The 27,315-nt window shown below is 50.5% G+C and overlaps 1 protein-coding gene and 1 long non-coding RNA gene across 2 annotated transcripts in view; one reads left to right on the forward strand and one right to left on the reverse strand.

The window, feature by feature from the left end:
- ST14 (suppression of tumorigenicity 14) overlaps window positions 1–27,087 on the reverse strand; it is a 46,688-nt gene extending 19,601 nt beyond the window's left edge. Inside the window, exons 1-4 of the mRNA XM_032284970.1 lie at window positions 26,836–27,087; window positions 806–965; window positions 439–566; window positions 174–244 (exon numbers count right to left, since the gene is read on the reverse strand). Coding sequence (XP_032140861.1) covers window positions 174–244; window positions 439–566; window positions 806–965; window positions 26,836–26,916 — 440 coding nt within the window. The 5' untranslated portion in view covers window positions 26,917–27,087. The remainder of the gene's footprint in view (window positions 1–173; window positions 245–438; window positions 567–805; window positions 966–26,835) is intronic.
- LOC116556032 lies at window positions 10,063–11,607 on the forward strand. The gene is made up of 2 exons (XR_004270797.1): window positions 10,063–10,704; window positions 10,792–11,607. It is a non-coding gene; the product is annotated as an uncharacterized LOC116556032 (long non-coding RNA).
- Window positions 27,088–27,315: the final 228 nt, after the last annotated feature.

The following is a 27,315-nucleotide window of genomic DNA, read 5'->3' on the forward strand; positions in this document are numbered from 1 at the left end:
GGGCAGAAGAGTCAGGCTGCCAAGTAATACACAGAAGGGCAGAGCAAGGACCCTCCTTGGCTCTCCAGGCCAGGACCCCCAGCACCACCTCCTGCTTTCTGCCCCGCACACTACAGCCGATCACATTCCTAGCCAGGCTGGGTGCATCCACTGAGCCTTCTCCCCGCACCCACCTGAAGGCCGTCACAGCCGACTCCTTGTGGTAGGGGCCCAGGACCGGGACTCCGCTGTACAGCAGCTTCAGCTGAGGAAGGGCAGAGACTCATGACGGGCTCCGCACAGCGATGATCCTGCCCCGGGCCCAGGCCACTCCCTCCCCTTCAGGGCCTGGGCCCCCTTCGCAGGCCACCCCCATCCCAGGCGAGGCATGTCCCCCTATTGGGTGGGTGGGATGCCAGGGCAGACAGCCTGGCAGGGCCCTGGGCAGGCCGCACTCACCGCGTCCTTCACCTTGCTGGCCAGGCTTACAAACTCAGTAGAGCTGGAGTTCTCGTAGGCGTCCACAAACTTCTCATTTGTGATCCTCAGGTAGCCATTGAAGACTTTCTGGACACGCACGTCCCGGTCTGTTCGAGACCAGAAGGTGCTCAGTCAGGGGAGGTGGTACCACCCCCGTCCACAATGGGGAACGAATGCCAGGAGGGGGCCATGGGCCATCCCTGACCTTCCCATCACTTCCCATGGGGTTCCAGAGAAGCTGAGAGATCCTTGTGTCCTCACTAGGTGGCCCTAGGTTTGTCCGCTGAGGGAGGAGGGACAGCCGCCACGCGTCGCCCTCCCCAGTGCCAGCCCCAGCTTTACTCACACTGGAAATGCCACACCAGGAAGCCGACTGCCAGCGAGACCAAGAAGAGGCCAATCAGCACGGCTGTCAGCACCACCCAGCGCCCCGGGCCATGCTTCTCCACCTTCTTGACATTGTTGGCGGGCAGGAACTCCACACCTTCCTCCAAGCCATTCACATCCTGCAGAGAGAGGCGCTGCCACTCAGACCCTCTCACCCCCTCTTCCCCCCACCCCCCGCTCCCCGCTGGGGAAGATGTTCACATTTTGTGAGATCCGGCTTGAAGAAGAAAGCAGGGGCTTGGGTGAGAAGAAGGGGCTTCCCTCAGAGGCTTGGGGACCACTGCCCAGAACGTAGACTCTGGGACGTGAATCCTGGGCATGCTCTGGGAGGAACATGAGGTCAGCCTTCCCAACCACACGTCCCAGTGTCTGGACAACACCAGGCAATCACTGCTTAAGAATTGTTTGCTTAGGCTGGGCACGGTGGCTCAAACCTGTAATCCAAGCACTTTGGAGGCCAAGGTGGGCGGATCACCTGAGGTCAGGAGTTCAAGACTAGCCTGATCAACATGGTGAAACCCCATCTTTAAAAAAAAAAAAAAAAAGAAAAGAAAAGCAAAAAAAGAATTGTTTGCTTAAATTAAAACACAACGAAGGGCTGTCTAAACCCATTCGTTGATGTCTCCCCTTCAGTGATCACCTTTGACGTAGAGAGTGGCCCCAGCCCAGGGCCATGACTGACAACCATGGGGTCCCTGTGCAGACTTCTAAGAGCAGACCCTGCTCCCTCTGATGCAGCCCCTACCAGATTCAGTCCCCCCATCACCTGGCCCAGAAGCCTGTGGCCAGCACTCAGCTGTACACCCTACCCAGAGCCTTGCCCTGCCAATGTGGAACCAGCCAAAAGTAAAAAGGCAGTGCCATCATGGAAAAAGCTGCTCTGCCTTTAACCTTGGGCACCCCAGTCCAGACCTCACGACACACTGAGAGGGCCAGGTATCTGTGGAATCCACACCCATGCACAGCCCCAAGAGAAGGAAAGCAAGCAAACAGAACGCCCAACAAACAGGCTGGCAACTTCACCAGGTTCCTCTCTGCCAACGGTATCCAGGATGAGGACCCAGAATAGGGAGGGGGGAGGCAGGTGTCTGCTGCACCCAGTGACAGGCCAGCAAGGGTTTCTGCCTGTAGTGCATGCCATCTGCCCGCCCTGAATCCTGGGGACGCACCATGGCCTGGTGCAGTGGCACCTTAGGCTTACCTCCCTCACACCCACTCAATACCGCTCACAACAAAAGCAATGGCCCATCCCAAGCTCACAGGTGTCGGCCCTTTTAACGGTTTCCTGATATCGTTCTTCTGGTGGTGATCTCATAATTCAAGTTTAAGAGTAAGTTTAAGCTGATATGTCTTGGTTTCACCCCACCTCAGCCTCCCGCGTTGCTAGGACTATAGCTGTGCACCATCAGGTCCAGTGAATTTTTTACAAAATTTTTGTAGAGGCAACGTCTTGCTATGTTGCCCAGGCTGGTCTCAAACTCCTGGCCTCAAGCTATCCTTCCACCTCAGCCTCCCAAAGTGATTTTCCTGTCATAGCTTTTAGATTATGTCTCCCTTTCATTTTCTCTGGGCTGCCACTCTTCAACCCTCGCTATATTTATCCTCCACGTTTTCTTTCTCTGTTTTATCCATGTCATTATTTTTAACCTTTCAAATGAGTTTTTCATTTTTGGTATCAAAGTTTTAATTTCTAAGAGCTTTCTTGTTCTTTGAATTCTCCTCTTTTCTGGCATCTTGTTTCATGAATGCAAAACCTTCTCATCTTTATATTTCCAGTGAGTGCCTTTTCTCTTTTTGATTTTCTCTTCCACGTTGAAGACTTTCCTCAAATGCTGAGGGATCCTTGGTGGTTATTCTTATTTAGAAACAAGCTCCTAGAGGCCCTTTGGAAGCTCTGTGTACATGGCTTGCCGTAACTGGTTTCACCGTGGGGTTGCAGGGCTGGGGGTGGGGGGGGTGGCGGACAAAAGTAAGTGGCTAAACAGATTTGTTTTCTGGGCACTCCCAACTGTTAGGCTGTCTACATCCTTCTGTGGATGGCTTCATTGCTCCAGAGAATAATTTTCTAACCTCCTGGCTGGAGCGATTTAAACCCAGCCACCAGCTTTCAGGAACAGGTAGACAAGATTCACTCCCCTTCTTTTCACCTCTCAGCACAGCTTCTTCTCTGTACCTGGAGTCCTCAAGTCCAGATAGTCTTTGATTCGATCTCTCCAGATTATTTGACCCATCTGCTCCGGGAATCTGTTGGGGTATCTGTGTTTTTGCTTGGGGCCGAGGTGGAGATTTGGGGATTTCTAACAATGCCCTTTCTTGTCTCACCTCTGTCTTCTAAAACACTTGAGCCCAATCTTTTCTGAGCCTGGCAGAGAAGAGAACGTTACCAAAGAAATACCAAAAGGATATTTCCGAGAGCTGAAGAGAGGCATAAATCTTTCAATGCAAAGGCTCAGTGATGGTGAGAAAGACAAATGAAACCGCACACGTAGCCAAACCCACTGCTTTGTGATGACATTTCAGAACATCACGGATAAAGAAAGGATCCTCTACGCCTCTAGCTGTCGTCTTTTCTCTCCTGTATTTTGCGTTTCTTCCTCTGGTTCTATTTTGGGAATTTTTTTGACTTGCTTTTGCAAACCTTCCATTGACTTTAAAAAATAACTTCATTGAGGCATTACTGACATAAAATAAAGTGTGTATATTTAAGGGTACAATTTGGGGCATCCATGCGCACCCATGAAACCATCCACAATTAGGATGATGCACGTGTCCATAGACTTCAAAGTCTCCTCCTGGCCCTTCCCACATGTTCCTCCCTGAATCCATTTCCCCTCCCCAAGAAACCACTGATCTGCCTCAGGCTGCTTCTCCCAGAGCTTTATGTAAATGGAATTCTGCAGTGTGCGCTCTCTTCCATCTGGCTTCTTCCACTCCGCACAGTTCCTCTGAGACTCACCCTGGTTCCTGTGTGCACAGCAGTGCATTCCTTTCAGTTGCTGCCGTTCGGATGCACAAGCATGTGTTTACCTGTTCACCTGCTGATGACCATTTGGAGTGTCTCCAATTTGAGGCCATTACAAATAAAGCTGCTAGAAACACTCCCGTAGCTTTGTACTGGCATATCAGCAATGAACAACCGGGAACTAAAACTAAAAGATACCATTTACAATAGCTTCAAAAATATGAAATACTTAGAGGTAAATCTGACCAAAAAAAGTACACAAAACCTGTACACTGAAAGATGCAAAACACTGCTGGGAGAAATTCTGAAAGACCTAAATTAACTGAGCAACATATGCTGTTCATGGATTAGAAGACTCAATATTAAGATATCTATTCTCAAATTTAGCTATAGATTCAATGCAATCTTTTTTTTTTTTTTTTTTAAGATACAGTGTCAGTTGGGCCCAGTGGCTTATGCTTGTAATCCCAGCACTTTGGGAGGCCAAGGTGGGCGTTTCACCTGAGGTCAGGAGTTCAAGACCAGCCTGACCAACATGGAGAAACCCTGTCTCTACTGAAAATACAAAATTAGCTGGGTGTGGTGGCGCATGCCTGTAATCCCAGCTACTCCGGAGGCTGAGGCAGGAGAATTGCTTGAACCCAGAAGTGGAGGCTGCAGTAAGCTGAGATCAAGCCATTGCACTCCAGCCTGGGCAACAACAGTGAAACTCTGCCTCAGGAAAAAAAAAAAAAAAAAAAAAAAAACATACAGGGTCTTGCTATGTTGCACAGGCTGGTCTTGAACTCCCAGGCTCAAGGCTCTTGCCTCAGCCTCCTGAGTAGCTGGGACTACAGGGTGCACCACTGCACCCAGCTGCAACTAGATATTTTTATGTTATCTTTGGAACTTCGCCTTTGATTTTCTTTCTTTCTTTCAGGCTAGTTTTTCTTTAGACATGTGGTGGCCTCTGGTAGTCTAACCATATTTAAGAATGAGAAAACAGACTTCAGCTAGACTCTGAACAAACCATGTATGTGTATATATGTACAAGAAATGTAACACAAGCGGCCAGGCGTGGTGGCTCATGCCTGTAATCCCAGCATTTTGGGAGACAGAGGCAGGCAGATCACCTGAGGTCAGGAGTTCGGTACCAGCCTGGCCAACATGGTGAAACTCCGTCTCTACTGAAAATACACAAATTAGCCAGGCATGGTGGTGCACACCTGTAGTCCCAGCTACTCAGAAGGCTGAAGTATAAGAGTCGCTTCAGGCCAGGTGTGGTGGCTCACGCCTGTAATCTCAGCACTTAGGGAGGCCAAGATGGGCGGATCACCTGAGGTCAGGAGTTCAAGACCAGCCTGGCCAACATGGTGAAACCCTGTCTTTAATTTAAATTAAAAAAAAAAAAAAAAAAAAAGAATCGCTTGAACCCGGGAAGCAGAGGTTGCAGTGAGCCGAGATCATACAACTGCACTCCGGCCTGGGCAACAGAGTGAGACTTGGTCTCAAAAAAAAAAAAAAAAAATTAACAAAAGGGCCAGGCACGGTGGCTCATGCCTGCACTGTGAAAGGCCAAGTTGGGTGGATCCCTTGAGCCCACAAGTTCAAGACCAGCCTGGCAACATGGCTAAACCCCATCTCCTCAAAAATATAAAAAACTAGCCAGGCATGGCAGCATGCACCTATAGTCCTGGCTACTCGGGAGGCTGAGGGAAGAGGATCATCTGAGCCCAGGAAGGCTGAGGCAGCAGTGAGCCACGATCATATCATACTACTGCCTTCCAGCCTGGGCAAGCCTTCCAACCACATCTCAAAAAAAAAAAAGGAAGATAGAAATGTAACAAAATAATAATTTATTATATTTAGATGTATATCCAATTCACAGAGTAATTTCACAACTATTTTCTTACTGGATCCTCACAACAATCCTGTGACTCATTCAAGCCTCACTGGTGCGTCTGGGCGCTGTGGCTCACACCTGTAATCCCAGCACTTTTGGGAGGCCGAGATGGGTGGATCATGAACTCAAGAGATCGAGACCATCCTGGCCAACATGGTGAAACCCTGACTCTACTAAAAATACAAAAATTAGCTGGGGTGGTGGTGCGTGCCTTTAGTTCCAGCTACTTGGGAGGCTGAGACAGGAGAATTGCTTGAACCCAAGAGGCAGAGGTTGCAGTGAGCTGAGATTGCACCACTGCACTCCAGCCTGGAGACAGCAAGAGTCTGTCTAAAAAAAAAAAAAGACTCTCTGGTGCTATCACCGCTGTTATATAGGGAAGGCAGGGAAGAATGCTAATTTTGCAAGGTCACCCAGCACTTGGTGGCAGATCTAGAATCTGGTCCTGGTTTTCTGCCTCCCAGCATGGTTAGGTTCCAGAATTCAGGGAGCAAGAATTCAGGGGAACAGAAAAGTAGGCAGCGGCTCCCATGAGAAGGGGGAAGGTGGCTGAGGGCACTAACAGTAGATCCAGGGTCACCCCAGGCTCTGCCATGGAGCGAGGCTGTCACCGTGGCGCTAGCTGAATGGGGGGGTCCTCCGCCCTCCCTGCGGTGTGAGTTCTGTGGCTCCACTCATCCCAGAAGTGCCATCTAATCAGTAACTGGGCTGCTTCCTTTTATAGCCTTAGCTCTTGGCTGCATTTTCAAGTGTAATAGAGAGAGTATTGCATAATCCCATCATTTTATTGATAAGAACACTGAGGCTGAAAGAGGGAGTGGTCTATCCACGGCCACAAAGTTAGTCAAGTCAGTGAAGCAGCAAAGCTCCTTTAACTCCTGGGCAGGGGAGGGGAAAGGAAGGTCTCAGGGAGCTCCCATCCAACCCAGCTCAACTGTAGACATAACACCTCTCTACGGGGCCACAGAGCTGACAGGAGAGAATATATGCCTGTGCCTGCTTTCACTTCTCCTGTCTCTCTTTCTTAAAAGTAAACACATTTGCAGGTGCACACATAAAACAGTGCTATGAAGCCAGGTGTCTGCTTACCATAAACTAAACACAGAGAGAGGCCATGTGGCTATCACAGCCTCTTCCTACTGGCCCGCTCTAGTTAGATCCTGGCCAAAGGGCCCAGAAACACAGCTCAGCTCTAGGCCAGTCCAACAAGGGGGTGAGGAATGACTTACAGGAGGGTGGTTGGGAATAAAGGGCTCAGGACATGCAGGGTACAGACCCCAGAGGGCCAGGATCTAACAGGGACCACCATCATCCCACCCAGCAGGGACCACCATCCATCCCACCCAGCAGGGAGGAGATCTGACCATCACCATCCCACCCAACTTTCCACAGGGAGCGAGGGGTCAGATCCAGAAACCCAGGAAGGAAGAGTGGAGAAGTCCTATTTCATCTTATCTCATTGCTTTAAGCACACTAGAGCAACTGATGCATATCCTCCCCAAAGCCGAGCTCTCCAAAACCAAAAGAAAAAACACTGATTTCTAGAGGGCCAAAAAAGAGACCTACTTTATTTGATAATATAGGAAAGATTATTGCGGCCAGCCTACTCTCAATAAGTCAGAAACTCACCAGGGCTGAAAGCTAAATGCTGAGCTAACAAAACTCTGTCTGAGTCAACCAGAGAATCCTCCCTCTGAGAGGAACACTCTCTTGGTTCCTTAAATATACACTCAGACCTGTCACTGGGTGCAAATCCTCCAGGGCCCATGACCCCACTGGCTCTGGGGATCAACAAGTCCAAAGCCAGAATTTGCCATGGGTAGCTCAGAGCGTGGTTGTTCTTAGAGAAAAGCAACGGGGAAGAGCCCCTATACTTATAAACAACAAAATACTGCCAACCACCCGCAAACCCACACGAGATTCCAGCCAAAGCAGACAGGGAAAAACGAAGCTTCGTGCCAGACCTTTTCTAAAGCTTGCTCCTCCTGTGGCTATGGTCGAGTGTGATCGGCTGGGATGGAAGGGGCTAAAACTGGAAACCTGAAGAGGTCACTTGGAATCCCGGGGAGGGACCGTGAAGGGCAATCACATGGGAACGGGTAACCTGCTTCTGAGGCTGAAGATCAAGGTCAAGGGGCAGGGGCGATGCCACAGGCTAGGGACCCAGCTGTGCCACTGAGACCTGAGGCGGGGATAGGGGTGGCTGGATTTGTGTATTGCTGCCAAGTGCCACTGATCTGTGGCCAATGCTCTTGACTGACACACTCAGTGACTCAGTGTACCCACCCACCAGGTGAGACGGATTTCAATCCCATGACGTCATCACCACCACCAGGGTCATGAGAGCCATAAACTACCCCTGTAATCATTCAAGCGAGAAAGGAAAGTACTGCCCGAGCAACTGCAAGGGTTTTGCTGGGGAAGAAAGCATTCTGTGGCAGTCCGCAGATGCCTTCCTTTGCAAGGGAAAGGCTGAGCCAGTACAACCCCATGGCCGCTCCCTGCTGGATTAGACACAAGGTTGTGCTGGATCCTGGCCAGATTACCCAGAAACCCAGCACAGCTAGGGCCCACCTCCGATGACAGCAGGGAATGACTGCCAAGAATGAACACTGTTTTTGTCACCTGGGCAATACTGAACGGAGACAGATATCAGAGGGATGTTACAGGAAGGCCTCTTCATCAGGCTGCTGATTATAAAAGGGACCTGTCTCCAGCTAGGAGGGGCCCCACGCAGACAGGCCCTCCCCAGTTAAATCAGCAGCCACTGGAAAGCTCCGGCAACTGTGCACAGAACCGGCGGTCAGCCCATCTGCCGGCTCCTGAGGGCGGGACTTCACCCCACCTGCCACTTACGGCAGTCCAGGACCCAGCACCGGGTCTCATAAGAGAGGACACTTGAGTGCTTATCTGGGGATGACCCAGGGACAAATGAGAAAGGAAAAGAAAGCCCACACTGGAATCCTCCCACCTACTCCCCAACCAGGGGCAATCGATCTCTCTAGGAGCCAGTTCTCACGAAACCTGCAAGAGCCTAAAGTTCCCATTGATCGCCACCCCCAGCATTTCTCGGACTTGTCTGGTCATGAAAAACAACAATAAAAATCAACTTAAACAAACGAAGTGTTTGTTCCACATCCAGATTCCCAAGCCCCTCTCCCTGGAGATTCTGATGTCATGAGTCAGGAGCAGGGCCTGGGATTCCGAAGGTTTTATCAAATGCCCCACGTCATTCTTGGGAACCTGAAAGTTGGAGGAACACCACCCACCATTTCCAGGAGGCTCACCCCTTCCCATCACCAGCAGGAGGAGCTGGCTTACAGCCTCAGCTGGTCTATTTTGAGCGACTACCTGGGATGCCAGAGGAGCTGCTGTGCCAGGTCGAACTTTGTTCCATGCCCTGGGGACCCTCCCACAATTGGTTATAAGCATCGTCCCAGAAGTCCCCAAAGCTATCACTTTTCCCAGAGACACACACTCCAGGTCCTCCCGGGAGAGCACAGGGCCAGCCGCAGGCCCAGCCAGCTGGTAGTGGACACCCCAAAACCCCTGCCTGCCCACCTTCCCTCTGACCCGTCACCGCCCTCAGCTGCCTCACCAGAAGGAGCTGCTGGAGAACGGGGCTGCAGGGCCCCAAGGAAGATCCAGAAATATCTGTAACTCCAGCCCATCAGGGGAACACAAAGCTGACCCACAGCCCAGAACTCCCACAGAAGGAAGTAAACCACAAGTCTCCACACCTGGTTGGAGCCTGAAGGAAAGTACCCCCAGCTCTGAGTCAGCCGGCTGTGAAGACTGCTGTGAGGACTTCGTCAACACAGAAACCCAGTGGGTCTCTGCCAGCCAGCAGCCGGCTCCTGCAGGTTTCAAGTCGGGGTCCTGTCCCAACTCCCAGCACTTCCCAGGGCCCTCCCCATGCAGCCAAGGGACCAGAAGCCTTGTACAGAGCACCCTTGACATAAGTAACACCGTCTTAGAAAAAGACTTCATCTTACATTTCATAGGGCACTTTGCCAACAGGGACAAGACGTTTTGCTTAATAAATAAAGACTATATTTGGCCAGGCATGGTGGCTCACGCTTGTAATCCCAGCACTTTGGGAGGCCAAGGTGGGCAAATCACAAGGTCAGGAGTTCGAGACCAGCCTGACTAACATGGTGAAATCCTGTCTCTACTAAAAACACAAAAATTAGCCAGGTGTGGTGGCATGCGTCTGTTATCCCAGCTACTCAGGAGGCTGAGGCAGGAGAATTGCCTGAACCCCGGAGGCGGAGGTTGCAATGAGCCAGAATCGCACCACTGCACTTTAGCCTGGGCAACAGAGCAAGACTCCATCTCCAAAAACAACAATAACAAAATAAAGACCACATCCATCCAGACAAGAGCACACAAGCACGCTCCTTCACGGTTGGTCCTTACCAGAGGACTCTGTGGCCATAAAAAGAGCAGGCTCGAGATGCCGTCTTCACTGACAGCGTTTTGCTGTCACTCGTGATAACCACCCAGCATCTACAAACGAAGGCTCTGCCAACATCAGAAACTTCCCTGCAAGACTGACGAACGGCCCAGCTCAGACCAGGAGATTGCTTTTGTCTTTGTGGCTCTTCCTGGACTGGTGTGTTAACCCTTTTTCCTAACCCCCTTCTCTTGATGTTAAATGTTACTTTGATGTGGAATATTGAATCTATACTTTGATATATTGGTTAAGCATATTATGATGTATGGTTTGCAGTGTTGGCTGGAGTGGTTGGAGCCTGTGTGCCTGAGCTCTGACTATGGAGTAAACAGGAAGTATTAAAGAGACCCGTCTCCTCGGGAACTCCGTGCGGCTCAAGTGTGACTAAAGTCGCATCAGTATCTCTGACTTTGTGGAAAGACACAAAGGTGCACGGACCTGGTTGTCTGTGACCTCGCACCACTCATGAGAATTGGCACAATCAGCTTAGCAGGCATAGCTGGCACAGTGGATTCTAAGGCCAAAGCCTGCACTAACATTTAAATTAGAAATCGAGCCGTTTGAGCTGGGCGTGGTGGCTCATGCCTGTAATCCAAGCACTTTGGAGGCCAAGGCGGGCGGATCACCTGAGGTCGGGAGTTCAAGAAATCGAGCCGTTTGAAAAAACAAACTGCCGCCCTCTCGAAAAAGAAACATAATCTCACTTCACCTTGAAAGTCTGGCTTCCTGAGGAAACCCTCAGGTGATGGGGTTCTTTACCCACATCCTATAGCTCCAAGAGCTGACACGATCTCGGCTGATTCCAGGCTAGGAAGCTGGTGCAGCCAGAAAGGCGCATAGTAAGCATGGTCTCAACTTAGGAGATGGGAATTGGCCAAACAAATTTTTAACTCGTCTGAAAGAAGAGAAAGCCAATTATTGCATGATCCCCACTCACACAGTTGACCAAGGTGGGAAATCGAACAGTTGCCCAAATAGAGTTGGAAGTCAGAAAGACTCCCTGTCTGATCCCTGAGGGGAAACAAATCCCTGCACTTTTAATGCAAAATATCTCACAGATTGCCAGACAGGAAAAGAGCCAGCTCAAAGAATTTTAAGGAAAAGTAAATCCCTGTCAGAGGTAAGTTTTAGGGAGGAACCCCTGCAGAGAACTTAGATTACAATGACCACTGGGGTGTGTATATACAGAAGGACCTACAATAACTAGAGAAAGAGTTATCGATGATAACTATCAGAATCGCAGACCTCAGGACACAAGCGAGGACAGAGAATACACCACAGCAGAGTCACTAAAACTAAGAACGGAGTTTTGCCAAAGACAGAGCACAATCGGACTGTCCCCCCATCTGTGGGAGAATGGAGCAGACACCATGGCACTATCAGGCACAGAAACGCCTCGGATCCCTGCACAAGCAGGAAACGTCATGAACTGTTATAAAACTACCAAATCATAAACCATTAGAACCATCAACAAATCAGCCAAGGCTGGGTGTGGTGGCTCACGCCTGTAATCCCAGCACTTCGGGAGGCTGAGGCAGGTGGGTCACCTGAGGTCAGAAGTTTGAGATCAGCCTGGCCAACATGGTGAAACCCCCTATTTACTATAAATACAAAATTAACCGGGTGTGGTGGCACACACCTGTATTCCCAGCTACTCGGAGGCTGAGACAGGACAATCTCTTGAACCTGGAAGGCAAAGGTTGCAGTGAGCGGAGATGGCGCCACTGCATTCCAGCCTGAACAAGACAGAGACTCTGTCTCAAAAAAAAAAAAGAAAGAAGGCTGGACGCGGTGGCTCACGTCTGTAATCCCAGCACTTTGGGAGGCCAAGGCAGGCGGATCACGAGGTCAAGAGATCAAAACTATCCTGGCCAACATGGTGAAATCCCCTCTCTACTAACAAATACAAAAATTAGCTGGGCATGGTGCCACGCACCTATAGTCCCCGCTACTCAGGAGGCTGAGGCAGGAGAATTGCTGAACCTAGGAGGCGGAGGTTTCAGTGAGCTGAGATCATGCCACTGCACTCTAGCATGGCACCTGGTGACAGAGCAAGACTGTCTCGAAAGAGAGAGAGAGAGAGAGAGAAAGAGAAAGAGAGAAAGAGAGAAAGAAAGAAAGAAGAAAGAGAGAGGAAGGAAAGAAAGAAAGAAAGAAAGGAAAGAAAGAAAGAAGGAAAGGGAAAGAAAGAGAGCGAGAGAAAGATGCAAGAAAGAAAAGAAAGAAAGAAAGAGAAAGAAAGAAAAGAAAGAAAGAAAGAAAGAAAGAAAGAAAGAAAGAAAGAAAGAAAAAGAAAGAAGGAAAAAAGAAAAGAAAAGAAACCAATCAGCCAAGATGTGTTCTAGCCCTCTGGGACTGGATCACATCAGCCTAGAGAGCTGTGCACCCATATTTAGACCCAACAAAATCTGGAGATGGACTTGGAACAATCTAACACAGGGACAAAGAAATCCAAGAAAATCAGCTATCTTAGGGACGGTATGTGACAGATATAATGAATTTGCCACTCAGCTGGAAATTCCAGCCATAAATGAAATTCAGAGAACACTTCTGTAACCTGCAGTTCTCCTACATGAATGCTCTCTCGGCATGCAGAGCCATGCAAGATATACCAGACTTGTAATCATCAGGAACCATGAGGTAACACTTATGGCAAACCTGAGAAACATATCAAGAGAAAGGGGATAGGAAAAGGGATTAATGAACCAGTCCATGGAGAGCCATGAAGACTAAAAAGTCTGGGCTGGGCTGGGCTGGGCGGTTCATCAGTCTTTCAGGGAAGAGTCTGTGATGTGGGCAGAGCCTTTGGCAGTGGATGTTGGGTGCTTATCTCCAGTGACAACAGAGGCTGAACAGCCAAAGTCCTGCTCTTTTTATGGCCACAGAGTCCTCTGGTGAGGACTGACAGTGGAGGAGTGTGCTTGTCTGGATGGAAGCAGTCTTTAAATTTATCAAGCAAACACCTTGTCCTTGTCGGCAAAGTGCCCTATGAAATGTAAGACGAAGTCTTTTTCTAAGATGGAGTTACTTACGTCAAGGGTGGTTCTATATAGGGAGTTGGTCATAACTGCCACCCCACCCCGCCCCGCACCCACACACCCCACCCCCAGGAGAAGCAGCAAAGGGCCTCGTGCGGGTTGGGGGGCAACACTAGCTTTGGAGTCAGATAGATTTGGGTTCAAAATTCAGCTCTGCCACACTTTCAGCTATCTGGGTTTTTGATAAAGCCTCTTGACCCTTTTTTCATCTGAAAATCAAGCCTAGTTGCTGTAAGAATTAGAGGTGATATTTACTGAAAATACCTACATGGCACAGAGATGTCCAAAATAATGAGTGTGTTTGCTGCGCCGCCGCCTCCCTCACAATCCCCTGGGAGCCCTCAGAGGCGGCAGAGCAGCTCCTGGGGCTGCAGTCTCCCACCTCCTGCAGGGTCTGTCCATGCAGGGTCTGTCTGTGTCCCCAACTTGTCTTAAGGAATGATCCAGAGACCCTCTGTGCCCTGCTCCTGCTTCAAGCCAATTGTTGCATTATTTTGAGGGCTTGCAAAAAAATATATTTGAAACAAGGTTTTCATTGTTTTAAAAAATGTTTTTGAAAACTACCAGAAGCTTGATGTGTAAGCTGAGGCCAGAGCACGCTGTGACCTGGCCAGCACTCTCTGGCCTTGTGGGGTAAATCACCCATGGGCATGAGTGGGTAGGGGCACCCTGGTTGGCCTTCTTCTCTCTCCCGGAGGCCAGTCCCTGCATCCTCAGTGGATGGAGGGGCTTCAGGGAAGCGGGACAGCAGCAGAGCCCCTCTGGAGCATGGGTCGGGGCAGAGTGGCAAAGGTGGGTGGATGCAGGCCAGCCAAGGACTGGCTCCTGGGCTCCTGGGACAGCCTGCCAGGCCACTCCCCACTGGCCTTTGAGGCCCACACACTAGACTTGTGCTGTTAAGGTCTTTCATTTTGGGTGGGCTTTATTTATTTATTTATTTTTTGAGACCGAATCTCACTCTGTTGCCCAGTCTGGAGTGCAGTGGCACTAACTCAACTCACCACAAACTCCGCCTCCGGGTTCAAACAATTCTCCTGCCTCAGCCTCCCGAGTAGCTGGGATGACAGGCGCCCATCACCACACCCGGCTAATTTTTGTATTTTTAGAAGAGATGGGATTTTGCCATGTTGGCCAGGCTGGTCTCAAACTCCTGATCTCAGGTGATCCGCTCGCCTCGGCCTCTCAAAGTGCTGGGATTACAAGCATGAGCCACCGTGCCCAGCTTTCATTTTGTTTTGAAGTTTGAATCTGAACTCCAGTTGGTCCACCAGACCAAAGGGAGGAATGGGGCTGCCTGGCTTCGGGCAGATGGGTGAACTGTGGGTGGAGAAATTAAAATCAAAGAGATATAGTAGGTAGTCGTCAGTCATTAGCAGGAATTAGCTAATTATGTTCTATTTGGAAGGTCATAAGGGGTTATTAACCCACTTTTAAGAGGGGAAAACTGAGGCACCGAGAAAAGTATTTACCCCAACGAGTCAGGCTCTCAGCCCTGACCACTCACCTGATTATACCACACCCTCCCCAGCACCGGCCCCCCAGAAAGGAAAGAAGAGACTTGTGTCAGGCAGTCCTGCCTGAAGCCAGTTCTTTGTTCCCCTACAGGGTCCCATTGCAGATGTGTGAGGCTTGCACAGAGCACCCTTGACATAAGTAACTCCATCTTAGAAAAAGACATCATCTTACGTTTCGCTTTGTCAGCAGGGACAAGACGTCCTGCAGATAAATAAACACAGCATCCAACCAGACAAGGATATACACAAGCATACTCCTCTACTGTCAGTCCTCAGTAGAGGACTCTGTGGCCATAAAAAGAGGACAGCCAGGCACAGTGGCTCACACCTGGAATCCCAGCATTTTGGGAGGCTGAGGTGGGGGGATTGCTTGAGCCCAGGGTTTGAGACAAGCCTGGGCAATGCAGTGAGACCCCATCTCTACAAAATTTTATTTTTTAATTAGTTCAGCATGGTGGCACAGCTACTCAGTGGGCTGCGGTGGGAGGATCACTTGAGCCTGGGATGTCGAGGCTGCAGTGAGCTGTGATCACGCCACTGCACTCCAGCTTGGGCAACAAAGCAAGACCCTGGCAAAAAAAACAAAAAAGCCAAACAAAAGAAACGAAAAACAAAACAAGAGAAAAGAGCAGGACTTCAGCAGCCTGAAATGGCTGTCTTAATGGACACTATCTTGCTGTCATTCGTGATAAGCACCTAGCATCTGCCAGCGAACCCTCTGCCGACATCAGAAACTCTTTCCCATGAAACTGACAGACTGCCCAGGCCAGAGCAGGAGGTTCTTTTTGTCTTCCCGGCTCTCCCTGGACTAGTTCATTAGCCCTTTTTCCTAACCCCTTTCTCTTGATGATAAATGTTACTCTGATGTGGAATGTTTAATCTATACACTTATATATTGATTAAGTATATTATTATGTATGGTTTGCAGTGTTGGCTGACTTGTGGCGCAGCCTCAGCCCGTGTGCCCAAGGCTCTGACTCCGAGTGAGCAGGAAGTACTAAGGAGAATTGTCTCTTTGAGAGCTCCATGTGGTTCGTGGCTTTTATGACTGAAATTGCATCAATAAAAGTCTGACCTTGTGGAAAGGCACAAACGTGCAGGCACCTCGTTATCTCTGACCTTGCACCACTCACGAGACCCCCCACCTCCCCGCCAATATTGCAGGAAAGTCCACTGAAGCCCAGAGAGGTCACGCTCTGCTGACCCAGCAAGCCCACTTCCGGGTATTCATCCAAAGAAAAGAATTGAAACCGGGACCCTGAAGGGAGAGCTGCATCCCGTACTCACTGCATCCCGTTCACAGAAGCCAAGATGTGGAAACAAACTTAGCGAATGAATGCATAGACAAAAGGCAGTCTATACATTCAAAAAGAGATCTCGTATTAAGTGTTCTTGCCACAAAATAAGTATTATTATAGATAAATAGAATAATAGATAAGAGGGCAGGGGAAACTCTGGAAGGTGATAGATATTTTTACAGCCTAACTTATGGTGATGGTGTCCCTGGTGTCACCATACGTCCACTCATCAGGTTGTACACATTAAATAGGTACGGCTTTTTGTACATCAGTTGTACCTCGATAAAGTAGTCTAAATCAATAAACACAGTGTTGATTTCAAAAGAAAAGAAGGAATACTCCGGAAAACTCTATCTACTACAAAGCTCACTTTTTGGGCCCAAGAGACAGACCCCTGCTGCCCCCATCACTGTAAATGGGTTGTCACCCTTCAACATTGGTCCACGGGCACTGGCTCCCCCAACTCGGACCTCGGGTCTAGCCAGGTGGTCCCCCAAGCCTATTAGGAACCAAGAGGTTCCTAGGCAGTCCGATCTGTCTGCTCACAATGGCTAGTCTCCCCTACTGCCTACAGAACCCTGCCTGCCTTCGAGCACACAGGCCAAAGCTGAGCCTCACCAGGAATCCTCCCTGGACCACACCAAGTCACACTACTTTCTCCCAGGGGCCTCACCTCCTCCCCAACCTGCACCATGCTGGGTGGATCTGGCAGCCCTAGGTGGTCATGGTGCCCCGGTTTCCTCTTCCTACTGCCTTTCTCCCTCCCCCTCCACCCTTGGCCTTGCCCAGAGGTAGCACCTGATTGATTAATTGATGGATTGATGGAAGGTCTTCTCTCCTCATAACCAGATTTAGGCAGCCTCCCCAGGGCAGGCTGGAATAATCCACCAGGTGCCAAGTGCCTTCAACCAAAAAGGGGAGAAAATACTCGGTCCACACCTCAGGGCTCTGCTGGCAGTCCCCCAAGCTCTCTGGGGTCAGACCTGGCCTGGCCACCCACTGTCCTCAGACCCCATTTAAGATTGGACTCTGCCCAATCGCCTCCTCTCCTGGGCCTCAGTTCAGTGCGTCGCCCCCAAAACACACACACCAGGACATAACCTCTTTTGCTAATTCTGGCCAGAGAATTCCATCCCTGACTCTCTAATCCCACCGTTTACACCAGCCCCCTCCTTATGTGCCACAGACCCACTTCCCGGCCCAGCCACCCCACCTTCCTCCACCCTTCCTCCACCCCAAGTCACACAGCAGGCAGAGCCCCCAAAACCCAACAAGAGAAACAAGAGCTGCAGCCAGTGCCTCGTAACTTCTTTTCATTCATTTTCTTGACTTTTTACTAAATCCACATTCTGATTTCACGAGCTAGTGCGCCTTTTATTATTGATGTTTTTATTGAGATACTTGTAGGTTCCCATGCAGTTGTAGGAAATAACACTGAGATTGTGGAGATTGTTGTACGAACTTGTACAGCTGGCCGAGTTTCCCCCAATAGTCACACCTCATAAAACTACACCACGATACCACAGCAGCGGTATCATCCGCAGATCTTATTCAGATTTCCCGTCTCACTGCTACGCATGTGAGTATTAAGTTCTATGTATGTCATCACTAGCAGAGGCTCCTCTCCAGCATCACAGTCAAATTTGAACAGCCCCTACAAGAGGATGTCCTGTGGCTTCTGTAACCACAGCCACCTCCCTCCTGTTCCCCACTCCTTCAGCGCCACAATCGCCAATCTGTCCCTGCTGCTAACATGGTGTCACTTCAAAAATTATGTTATATAAATAAATAATACAGTATGTATGGCACTGTTGGCTTTATTTTAACTGCACAACATTCCCTGGAGGTCATTAAGTTGTCGCATCCATCAGCTTGTTCCTTTTCATGGCTGAGTCGAATTCCATGGCATGGAGGTGCCACCATCTGTTTCTGCCTTGGGGAACCCAGGGATCTGCAGAAGCTAGCAGGAAAGACCCAAGCCCGCCTTCAGCCTGGCTAGGTTCTGAAACACCCTTCCACGGCTACAAATCTGAGCACCTGATTTGGGAAAAGGACCAACTATGCAAACGGGCCCCCGGGGGGGGCACTGAGAGGTCTGTGTCCTCTATTAGAACCAGACTCTCTCCTGGATACAAGGAATAGGATACAAGTGAGGGATAACTGCTGGGTCTACCCTTGGAACTGGATTCTCAGAGCTGGAACAGATTCTAGAGGCCACGTCACCCACCGCTCATCCTGCCGGGATGATTCTTTTGGAGGAAATAGCGTTTTCCTTAGTACCAGTATTAGGAAACTCTTCCTTCCACCGTGATCAGCACCGCAATCACAGCTGCACTAATTAGCACTGCAACAGAAGCAGCCCAGTTTCTCCAGCTCAGGAGACACTCCAGTGGAAGGTCTACATTGGTGCTGGTGGCTCTCTCGGTCTGCACCTCCTCTGGCTAAACATCCTCAACTCCTCTGATTATTCAAACAAAATGTTTTCTAAACCTCTGGCCATCTGATTCAATCTCACCCTTAGCCATATTCCCTTGAAGGCACTGTTTCCAGATTTCACCAGCATAACCCACAAGAGGTCTAATCATCGTGGCCTCCACAGGGGCTGCCTGCTAATTACCTCCCTCATTCTGTCTGTGCTCTTTTTCCATTAATTGTCCAATAATGCATTCAAGTAACACACTCAAACAATAAAACAATTATAGGAAGAAAGAAAGAATGATGTGTTCCCTTGATGAAAGCCCATGAGGCAATCAGAAACATTTTTTCAAAAAGTAGATAATAAAGTGGAAAAGCTATCTAAGACAGAACGTTAAATGAAAAAAATAGGATCAAGAACGGTGGCTCACACCTGTAATCCCATCTACTCAAGAGGCTGAGGCAGGAGAATCACTTGAACCTGGGAGGTGGAGGTTTGGGTGAGCCGAGATCGCGCCATTGCACCCCTGTCTGGGCAACAGCAGACAGGGAGGCCGAGGAGGGTGGATCACCTGAGGTCGGGAGTTTGAGACCAGCCTGACCAATATGGAGAAACCCTGTCTCCACAAAACTACAAAAATTAGCCAGGCATGGTGGCACATGCCTGTAATCCCATCTGGGCAACAACAGTAAAATTCCATCTCCAAAAAAAAAAAAGAAAATAGTCTGGGCACAGTGGCTCATGCCTGCAATCCCAGCACCTTGGGAGGCCAAGGCAGGTAGATCACTTGAGGCCAGGAATTCAAGACCAGCCTGGTCAATATGGTGAAGCCCCGTCTCTACCAAAAATACAAAAATTAGCCGCGTGCGGTGGCACACACCTGTAATTTCAGCTACTTGGGAGGCTGAGGCAGGAGAATTGCTTGAAAGCAGGAGGTAGAGGTTGCAGTGAGCCGAGATTGTGCCACTGCACTCCAACCTCAGCGACAGAGTGAGGCCCTGTCTCAGAAAGGAAAAAATAGTCACTTCTGCCCTTCAAACTCAGCTGAGGAATTTCCTTGGAGTAACTCTGGGAGATCCCTCCCCAACACCTTCCCTTCCAGCCTCCTGTGACAGGGGAGGGAAGGAGGTTTGTCTTGCTCCACAATGCAATCATGAGGTATGATATCTAATGAATGTTTAATAAGTTCATTAACCACAATCATGGCTTTACTGCAGAGTGGAATTAGTGACTACTCCATTTGGAGGAGAATAGATGTGCACACAAACAGCAGAACACGCACATAAGACTTGTGGGAGAATATCAACCAAACAATTTACAGAGGTTCTAAAATCTGGGAGAGGAAATTTTAGAGGAATTTCACATTTTACATTGCACATTTCTATATTGTGTGACCAAAAAAAAACCTTCCTAAATGTTTTTTTTTTACAGAGTCTTACTCTGTCACCCAGGGTGGAGTACAGTGGTGTGATCTCGGCTCACTGCAATCTCCACTTCCCGGCTTCAAAGATTCCCCTGCCTCAGCCTCCCAAGTAGCTAGGACTACAGGTGCACATCACCACACCTGGCTAATATTTTGTATTTTAGTAGAGACAGGTGGGGCTTCACCTTGTTGGCCAGGATGGTCTCAATCTTCTGACCTCACGATCCACCCGCCTGGGCCTCCCAAAGTGCTAAGATTACAGACATAAGCCACCACACCAGGCCCAAGTTTTCTTTAAATATGTACATATTAACTCTTTTGATGATAATTTTTCAAAGGTATAACCAAATAAAAACAGGAGGGGAAGAAAACACACTTCAACTCTGGGCAGTCACACTTCCACGCCTGGTCTCTCCTGGGCTCGCTGTCAACTCAGAACCCTGGATCTCCTGGTTTCTGTTCCACGTTTGAGGGAGGTGGTGCAATGAGCACAGCACTGACTCCTGACCCAGATGGATACATGCTGCTCAGTGCAGCCTATCAGGCAGGCTGTCCAGATGCTCTGACTCATAATCAAGTCATACAAGGTATCGGCCTTTCCCTCCCAGCTGGTGTCATCTAACGAGCTGATAGACAAATGTCCCAGGTCTTCATCTGAGCTGTTACTAAACAACAAATGGCACAGAACCCAGGAAGGAGTGAGGGGCAGCCTGAGATCACCACCCAAAGTGATGTGGACTCAGGAACGGTCCCCACTTAGGCACAGCCATTCAAACAGACACAAGCCTACCAGACCTTCCATCCTCCAGCACCCAGGGCTTCGGGCCCAGCAGACAGGAGCCAATCAAACACCTTGCCCACGATACAAGGGATATGTGCACAACCACCAACTCAATACGCTGAACCACAGACAGTAAGGAAGGGAAAGAGGTGTGAAAAATGATTTGTTGGCATGAGTGGGTGAATCGTTTTTCATTTTAAAACCTCCCCCATAATTTTTAATCATATGTATAATACATAAAGCGACATCAATGTAAAGCCTGTTGAAATTGCATCTCCAGCTGTGCTCCTGGTCCACCAGCTAAGAAACCGCATCAAAAGGGGAAACCAGACAAGTTGGTTTTCTATGATGTTTGCAGCGCACCAGCACTGGCGCCAGGTGATCGCCACTTCCTTTTTATGTGCTCACAGCTCTCTGGTGAATAACATGTTCTAACCATTTTCTGGGGATACATAACCATCACCACCATCTCTGGAATACAGTTTTATAATGGCATCGTGATGAGCTCACAGGCTTTGAAGTTGTGCAGATCTAAGTTTGAGTTCTTGCTCTACTTCTTACTGCCTTTACACAAACCCTTTGAGCCTCGGTATTCTCATCTGTGAAGTGGGCATTCTTTTTACCCACATAGCTGGTTTTGTTTTGTTTTGTTTTTGAGATGGAGTCTTGCTCTGTCACCCAGGCTGGAGTGCAATGGCATCATCTCAACTCACTGCAACTTCCCCTTCCCAGATTCAAGCAATTCTCCTGCCTCAGCCTCTCGAGTAGCTGGGATAACAGGCACCCGCCACCACCCCTGGCTAATTTTTTGTGTTTTTAGTAGAGACAGGGTTTTGCCATGTTGGCAAAGCTGGTCTTGAACTCCTGACCTTGTGATTCACCCACTTCGGCCTCCCAAAGTGCTGGGATTACAGGTGAAAGCCACCAGCCCAGCCTCCCCACATGGCTGTTGTCAGGGTAAAGTGAGGTCATGAATTGAAATGTAGATATTTAGTGAAAGGCAGAAATGACTGTCGTCACATTCTTCTTCACCTTTTACCGTCACCACCACCGTCATCAGCCCCACCACCACCTCCGCATCACCAACGTGGGCCAAAAAGCGTCAAAAGATCCAAGAGTTTGATCAGTTAGCCAACTATCACAGGATTCAAGGGAAAAAAATCCCGAAATATTGCAAAGCCCAGGCCAAACAGGCAAATTCTGATAATAGGAGCACCTGAGACAGAATTTTTAGCAGGGAGCTGCTTCTGGAAAGGTTCTTAACAAAAAGGGCAACTACTGCCCAAGAGCTATGAGCAAATGCCAAACACACTTCTCACCACTGCCAACCAGGCCAGGCTACGACCTCGGAGAATTCCAGAAGTTTCTATTCCCATCCTACCAAATGGTTTCTATAATTTAGTCCCAGGCATCTCAGAAACATCCTGAGAAGAGAAATCCAGTTTCTTACCCAAATCAGATGAATTCTCAACCTTTAGTATGTCATCCCCTCCTGAGTCCTGTGGGCTGACAGCCCTGTCCCACATGTCACAGTCCACATAGGATACAGCAGGGCCAGACTACCTGGGCTCCGATCCGGATTCCTGCACTATTTTGCTCTGTGATCTCAGGCAAGTTACTTAGCCTCTCTGTGCTCCATTGTCCTCACCTATAAAAAAGTAATAATAATAAGGCGGGGTGTGGTGGCTCACACCTGTAGTCCCAGCGCTTTGGGAGGCTGAGGCAGGCAGATCACTTGAGCTCAGGAGTTCAAGCCCAGCGTGGGCAACATAGCAAAACCCTGCCTCTACAAAAATTAGCCAGGCATGGTGGTGCCCACCTGCAGTCCCAGCTACTCAGGAAGCTGAGGCAGTAGAACTGCTTGAGCCCAGGAGATTAAGGTGGCAGTAAGCCATGACTGCACCACTGCACTCCAGCCTTGGTGACAGAGGGAAACCCTGTCTAAAAAAAAAGGAATGATAATAGCACTTGTCTCTGAGAGGGGTAATACTTGGTCTCAAAGACCAGTAAGACCATATCTTACTTCCCTTCAGCCATGCCTGACCCAGGACTAGGCACAGAGTTAGTTCAATGAAGCTTGGCAGGAAAAAAGACAAAGGGCCAGCCATGCTCAATAAATGCTAATGATGATTAGTATCCTAGACACTCTAGTAATCACCGCACAATGTTAGAAGCAACACCGTCTTCAGGACCTGGCTCCTGAGGGCTCTGTCACATTTCCCTTCCTCTTCCAAAGACAACTTCTCTCTTAAGAGAGACATGAGCCACCAGTCTGGGCAGAACCACAGACCAGAGAAGGAACAGACATCAGGGAACTCCAGGACCGAAGTGTTCCAGGGACAGAGGCCACTGGCCACAGCAGTAGGCAGGCTGGTTCCCAGGGAGCAGGGTAAGGGCCAGGTAGCAAAAGAGAGCTGTGACTGGTTGTCCTGCTGCAGCCTGTGACAACGTGGCATCGGGCCAACAAGCCGGCTCTGAGCAGATCCACCCCCTGACCATTTCCACTGAGAGCAGGTGAAGGCAGCCATCGGGCTAGGGGCATCTTCTCTTCCTCAGTTTTCCCAACTCCTAAACGAGGAATTTCCAGGTGTTCCCAGGGCCAAGGCAGAGGGAAGGGTCCACAAAGCCCCAGAGAAGGCAGACTTCCTGTCTACTCCAGCAGCTGGGGCCGCACCTACAGGACGATCCTAGCTTCCTGCTGCTTTCTGCCTTCCTGACCCTCTCCCTCACCCACTGCACACACCTGCCCAGCACACGCTGTAGAGAACAAAGAAGGCAGTTCTCTAAAGTTTAATGCAGGCACAGTGGCCACGTCTGTAACGTCAACTACTTAGAAGGCTGAGACAAGGAGGATTGATCGCCTGAGTCCAAGAGTTTGAGTCCAGCGTGGGCAACATAGTGAGACCCCCATCTCTTAAAAATGAAACAAAATAGAACTTTAATTTTCTGAGGTGGCAGGGGCAGGGGATGAAAGGGAGAAAGGGATACACAGCTGGTACGCATTTTCTTTTCATAGAAAGATCTGTCTCCTAGAAGCTAGGTTAAGCGCAGGGTTGGGGGGAATGAAAACCAGAAGGTCTTAGGAAGAGGTCTCTGTTGCTGGCAAGTGGTTCCTTGAATCCTTGGGGCATTTCCCTGTGTTTGGCAGGGCGGGAAGACTCCTCTGCAAGGTCAGCGCCCCACTGACAACCTGGGCTCTCGGTTTCTCGACATGCGTCTCCTGCTGATACTATATCACCTTCCTGCTTGTCTCAAATCACTTTCAACTCGAAAACTCAAGCTGCATCATTTGAACACCACACTGCAACTTACAAAGGGCTTTCATGGAAAATATCCTTCTTAATCCTTTCAACAAACATGGCACATATATGTCATCCCCATTTTACAGCCACAGAAACCAAGGCTTAGAGATATTGGGTAACATCTCTGAGATCGCGTGGCTAGACGAGGTGGCCCCGGGTCTCAGCCACATGTTACCTCCTGCCCCACATCACAGGTGCCTTCAGCCCCTATTGGCCAACCAGGCCCTTCCAGCCTGGGTTAGAGAGATGCCATGTGCTCACCCAGGGCTTATGGAGAAGCTAGTACTCATGAGTCAGAATTTAGCTCCCTGTATCCCACACCACCCTCGGTGGCCCCAAAGGCAAGGGCTGCGAGTCTAGGATCTTCCCCACTGCTAGTTCCCAGCACCTGCCACAGGCTCAGTCAGTGGGTTACCTAGCAGATATTTGTTATGTGAATGAATGCCTGAATGGTTGACCAATTAACAAGCAGATGACTCTCTGAATAGGCAGAATTGTACAGCCTAGCCCCCAGACATCTGATTTTGACCACACAACATCCAATTTTCCAACCCTGGTCTCTGATGCCTAAGGGATGCTCAGTCTTACTAGGGCAATCGTGACCTGAGAAGGAACCAGTGGACATCAAGGCAGCTTCATAGTCACCATCAAATATTCAACAATCAAGACCCTAGGGAGGTAAGCTTCCTGGTTCTCTTTAATGGCCATAAAGAGTGGCATCTGTGCCCCCGCTTGCTTGCAGGCTGGGCTCACACCATCCCCAGATGTAATGTGCATCAGGGCTCTGGAGGCCATGGAGAACACTTGATGGGAACAGTGGGGGTGGGGCTGGGGGTCACACCATCGGCCTTGGGAAGGGGACAGTCAGATACAAGTACCACCAAACAGGGGTGCAGGGATGGACGCAGCTGGGGACAAGGAACCCAGGAAGAACAGCACCCTTGTGAGCCAGGCTCTGCTGACCCAGACAGCAAACCCAGGGGCAGCAGCCACACCTGCGGGCCAGAGATGGAGATGCCAGCTGCAAACACACACTATAAGATGATCCCAGGGACTGAGATTTCCGGTGAGGCCCGGGGTGGGAGGAATCTGTAAGACGTGGAAATGAGCTATGGTCACTTTCCTCTGGATACTCCACCTCGCAGCTAACTGTGGTACTCGTCTCTTAGCTAGCTCTCCAGACCGGATGTTTTTAAAGGAAACAACCACATCTTACTAGTCTCCGAGAGCCTTCCCTTCAGCCATGCCTGGCCCAGGACAAGGTACCGAGTTAGCTCAGTAAAGCCCGGCGGGAGAAAAGACAAAGAGCAAGCCATGAGAAGGAAAATCACAGAAGCAGAGCGAAGGAACAGCCTGAGGGTGCAGAGAGCAAATGAGCTTCACAGAGGAGGAGGAAGCGAAAACCGGGGCTTGCAGGTGACAGCAGAAGTCTGTTCAATGTGGGATCCTGGGGCAGAGTGAAAGGTGAGCCCCAGCCTGGCCGCTGTCGGGAGGCAAGATGGCTCAAAGAGGCTGGGATGCACGACCAGGAAGACCCTGCTTTCCCGCTGTGGGCAGGGGAGTCTCAGAAAGGGAAGTGATGAAGAACAAACGTAGGGTGGGGACGTGGGACTGCCCTGAAATAACAAATTCCAAACAGCAGGCTCTCTGTTGAGGAGGCAGGAGTCTAGAGCCTCAGATAGGCAATTAACAAGGACTCACAAATATAGCAATTAGAGCAAGGACGAGAAGGTGAATCTGCCTCACGGCAGGGCACAGACACTGCCAGGGCAAGGGCCCAAGCTTCCAAATGCACTGGAAGCTTCCTTCCTTGTTGAGGGTGAAAAGTGGAGAAAACAACAGAGGCCAGCCCCAGGTCCTGTCTGTGCAGGGCAGCCCGCAAAGCCCAAGCGTCTGATTTTCTGCCAGCTCCCTGAGTCGGGATGCTTCTTGGAGAAAAGGAATTGATCTCAGATAGCACCAAAATCAGGTTTGATTTGGGAGCAACGGCGGAGGTTATGGAACCCAGGGGCACCCGGGAGGAGGGGAGAAAGTGAGGGTCGGCAGGACAGGGAGGCCATCATTTGCAGAGGAGCAAAACTCTCTGCCAAACAGCCCCTGCCTCTCAGCGCCGCCCTGACCTCGTATGCTTTGGCTTTCCAGGAAACCTGGGGATCTGCGCTGGACAGAGAGGGTAGAGACCTGGCTGCTGGTCCCGCCCGGGCACTACCACCTAAGTGGGTCCTCAATGAAGTGACTAGCGACCCATCCCCAACTCCATACAGGAACATGTAGTCTTTTTGAGATCTTTCAATAGGTCTTTCATTGTTCTTTCTGCCAAAGAAGAGCTTCCTGTTTCTGTACCTTGCAAAAGGCTCGAGACGTGTATGTGTTCCCACAACTCTTCCCAGAGAGCCGCCTTCCCAAAGGGCTCATCCCCTGTCGCGAAGCCCAGGCAATCCCAGCTCTGGAGTCCTTAGCTCCAGCAGCCAAAGCCCTGGCCTCCCAGTTGTCCTCTGAAAGGTCCTAAGGTGCCTTTTGACCGGGAAGGAGAAAGACAAAAGAAACTTTCTGCAGAGGCCACGGATGACTGAGACTCCAAAACCCCCTGGAACTTTACTTCCGCCCAAATAACCCCACTCCGAGCCCCAGGTTTCTTCAAGATGTGCGCTAACAGCGCCAGAGGAAGGATGGAGAGCGCAGGCAGGCCCAGGGTCTTCCCGCCTCCCCGCTGGCGGGGCGCAGCCTGTCCGGTACCAAAGGTCCGGCCAGCCCCGCCCGCCCACGGCCTGGCACCCGCCGAACAGGAAATTCCACCTGTGCGCCCAGCGCCCGGCCACCGACTGGCACTCCAGGGGAGCCGGCTGAGCCCGGCGCCGCGCTGCAGGGTCAGGCGCGCGGAGCTTCACCGAGCCCCGGGTCCCCGGCCTGCGCTCACCTCGTGCCGCGAGCTGTACTTGAGTCCAGCACCGAAGTCTTTCGGGCCCCCTCCGCCCTTATGGGCCTGATCGCTCCTCATGGTCCCCGAGGCCGATCGCGGGTCTCAGAGGCGTGGTCCCTGCTGGCAGCCGGCTCCCATGGCCCTCGGGGCGCGGGGCGCGGGGCGCGGGGAGCGGGGCGCAGGCGGCGGGGTTCCGGGCCGGCCGCGGTGCCCTGTCTCTGGCGCGCTCTCTCTCTTCCGCTCCCTCTCGCTCCTGCTCTGGCTCCGGCTCTCACGCTCCGACCCGGCCGGCGCAGGTAGTTTCAGGGTGTGGCCTCGGCCCGCCCCTCCCGCCGTACTCGCCTGCGCACCTGCCCGGCTCGCCTGCCCGCCCCCGCCGGCCCTGGGGGAGGCTCCTCCCCTCCGCTCAGGGCCTGAACGTGAGGGAGCCTCACTCGGGTTGTGGTCGCAAGGGCCGTCACCACCACCAAGACAGCG

The sequence above is a fragment of the Sapajus apella genome, unplaced genomic scaffold, assembly GCF_009761245.1.
Source record: "Sapajus apella isolate SASKATOON/1434 unplaced genomic scaffold, GSC_monkey_1.0 scaffold16, whole genome shotgun sequence".
NCBI lineage: Eukaryota > Metazoa > Chordata > Mammalia > Primates > Cebidae > Sapajus > Sapajus apella.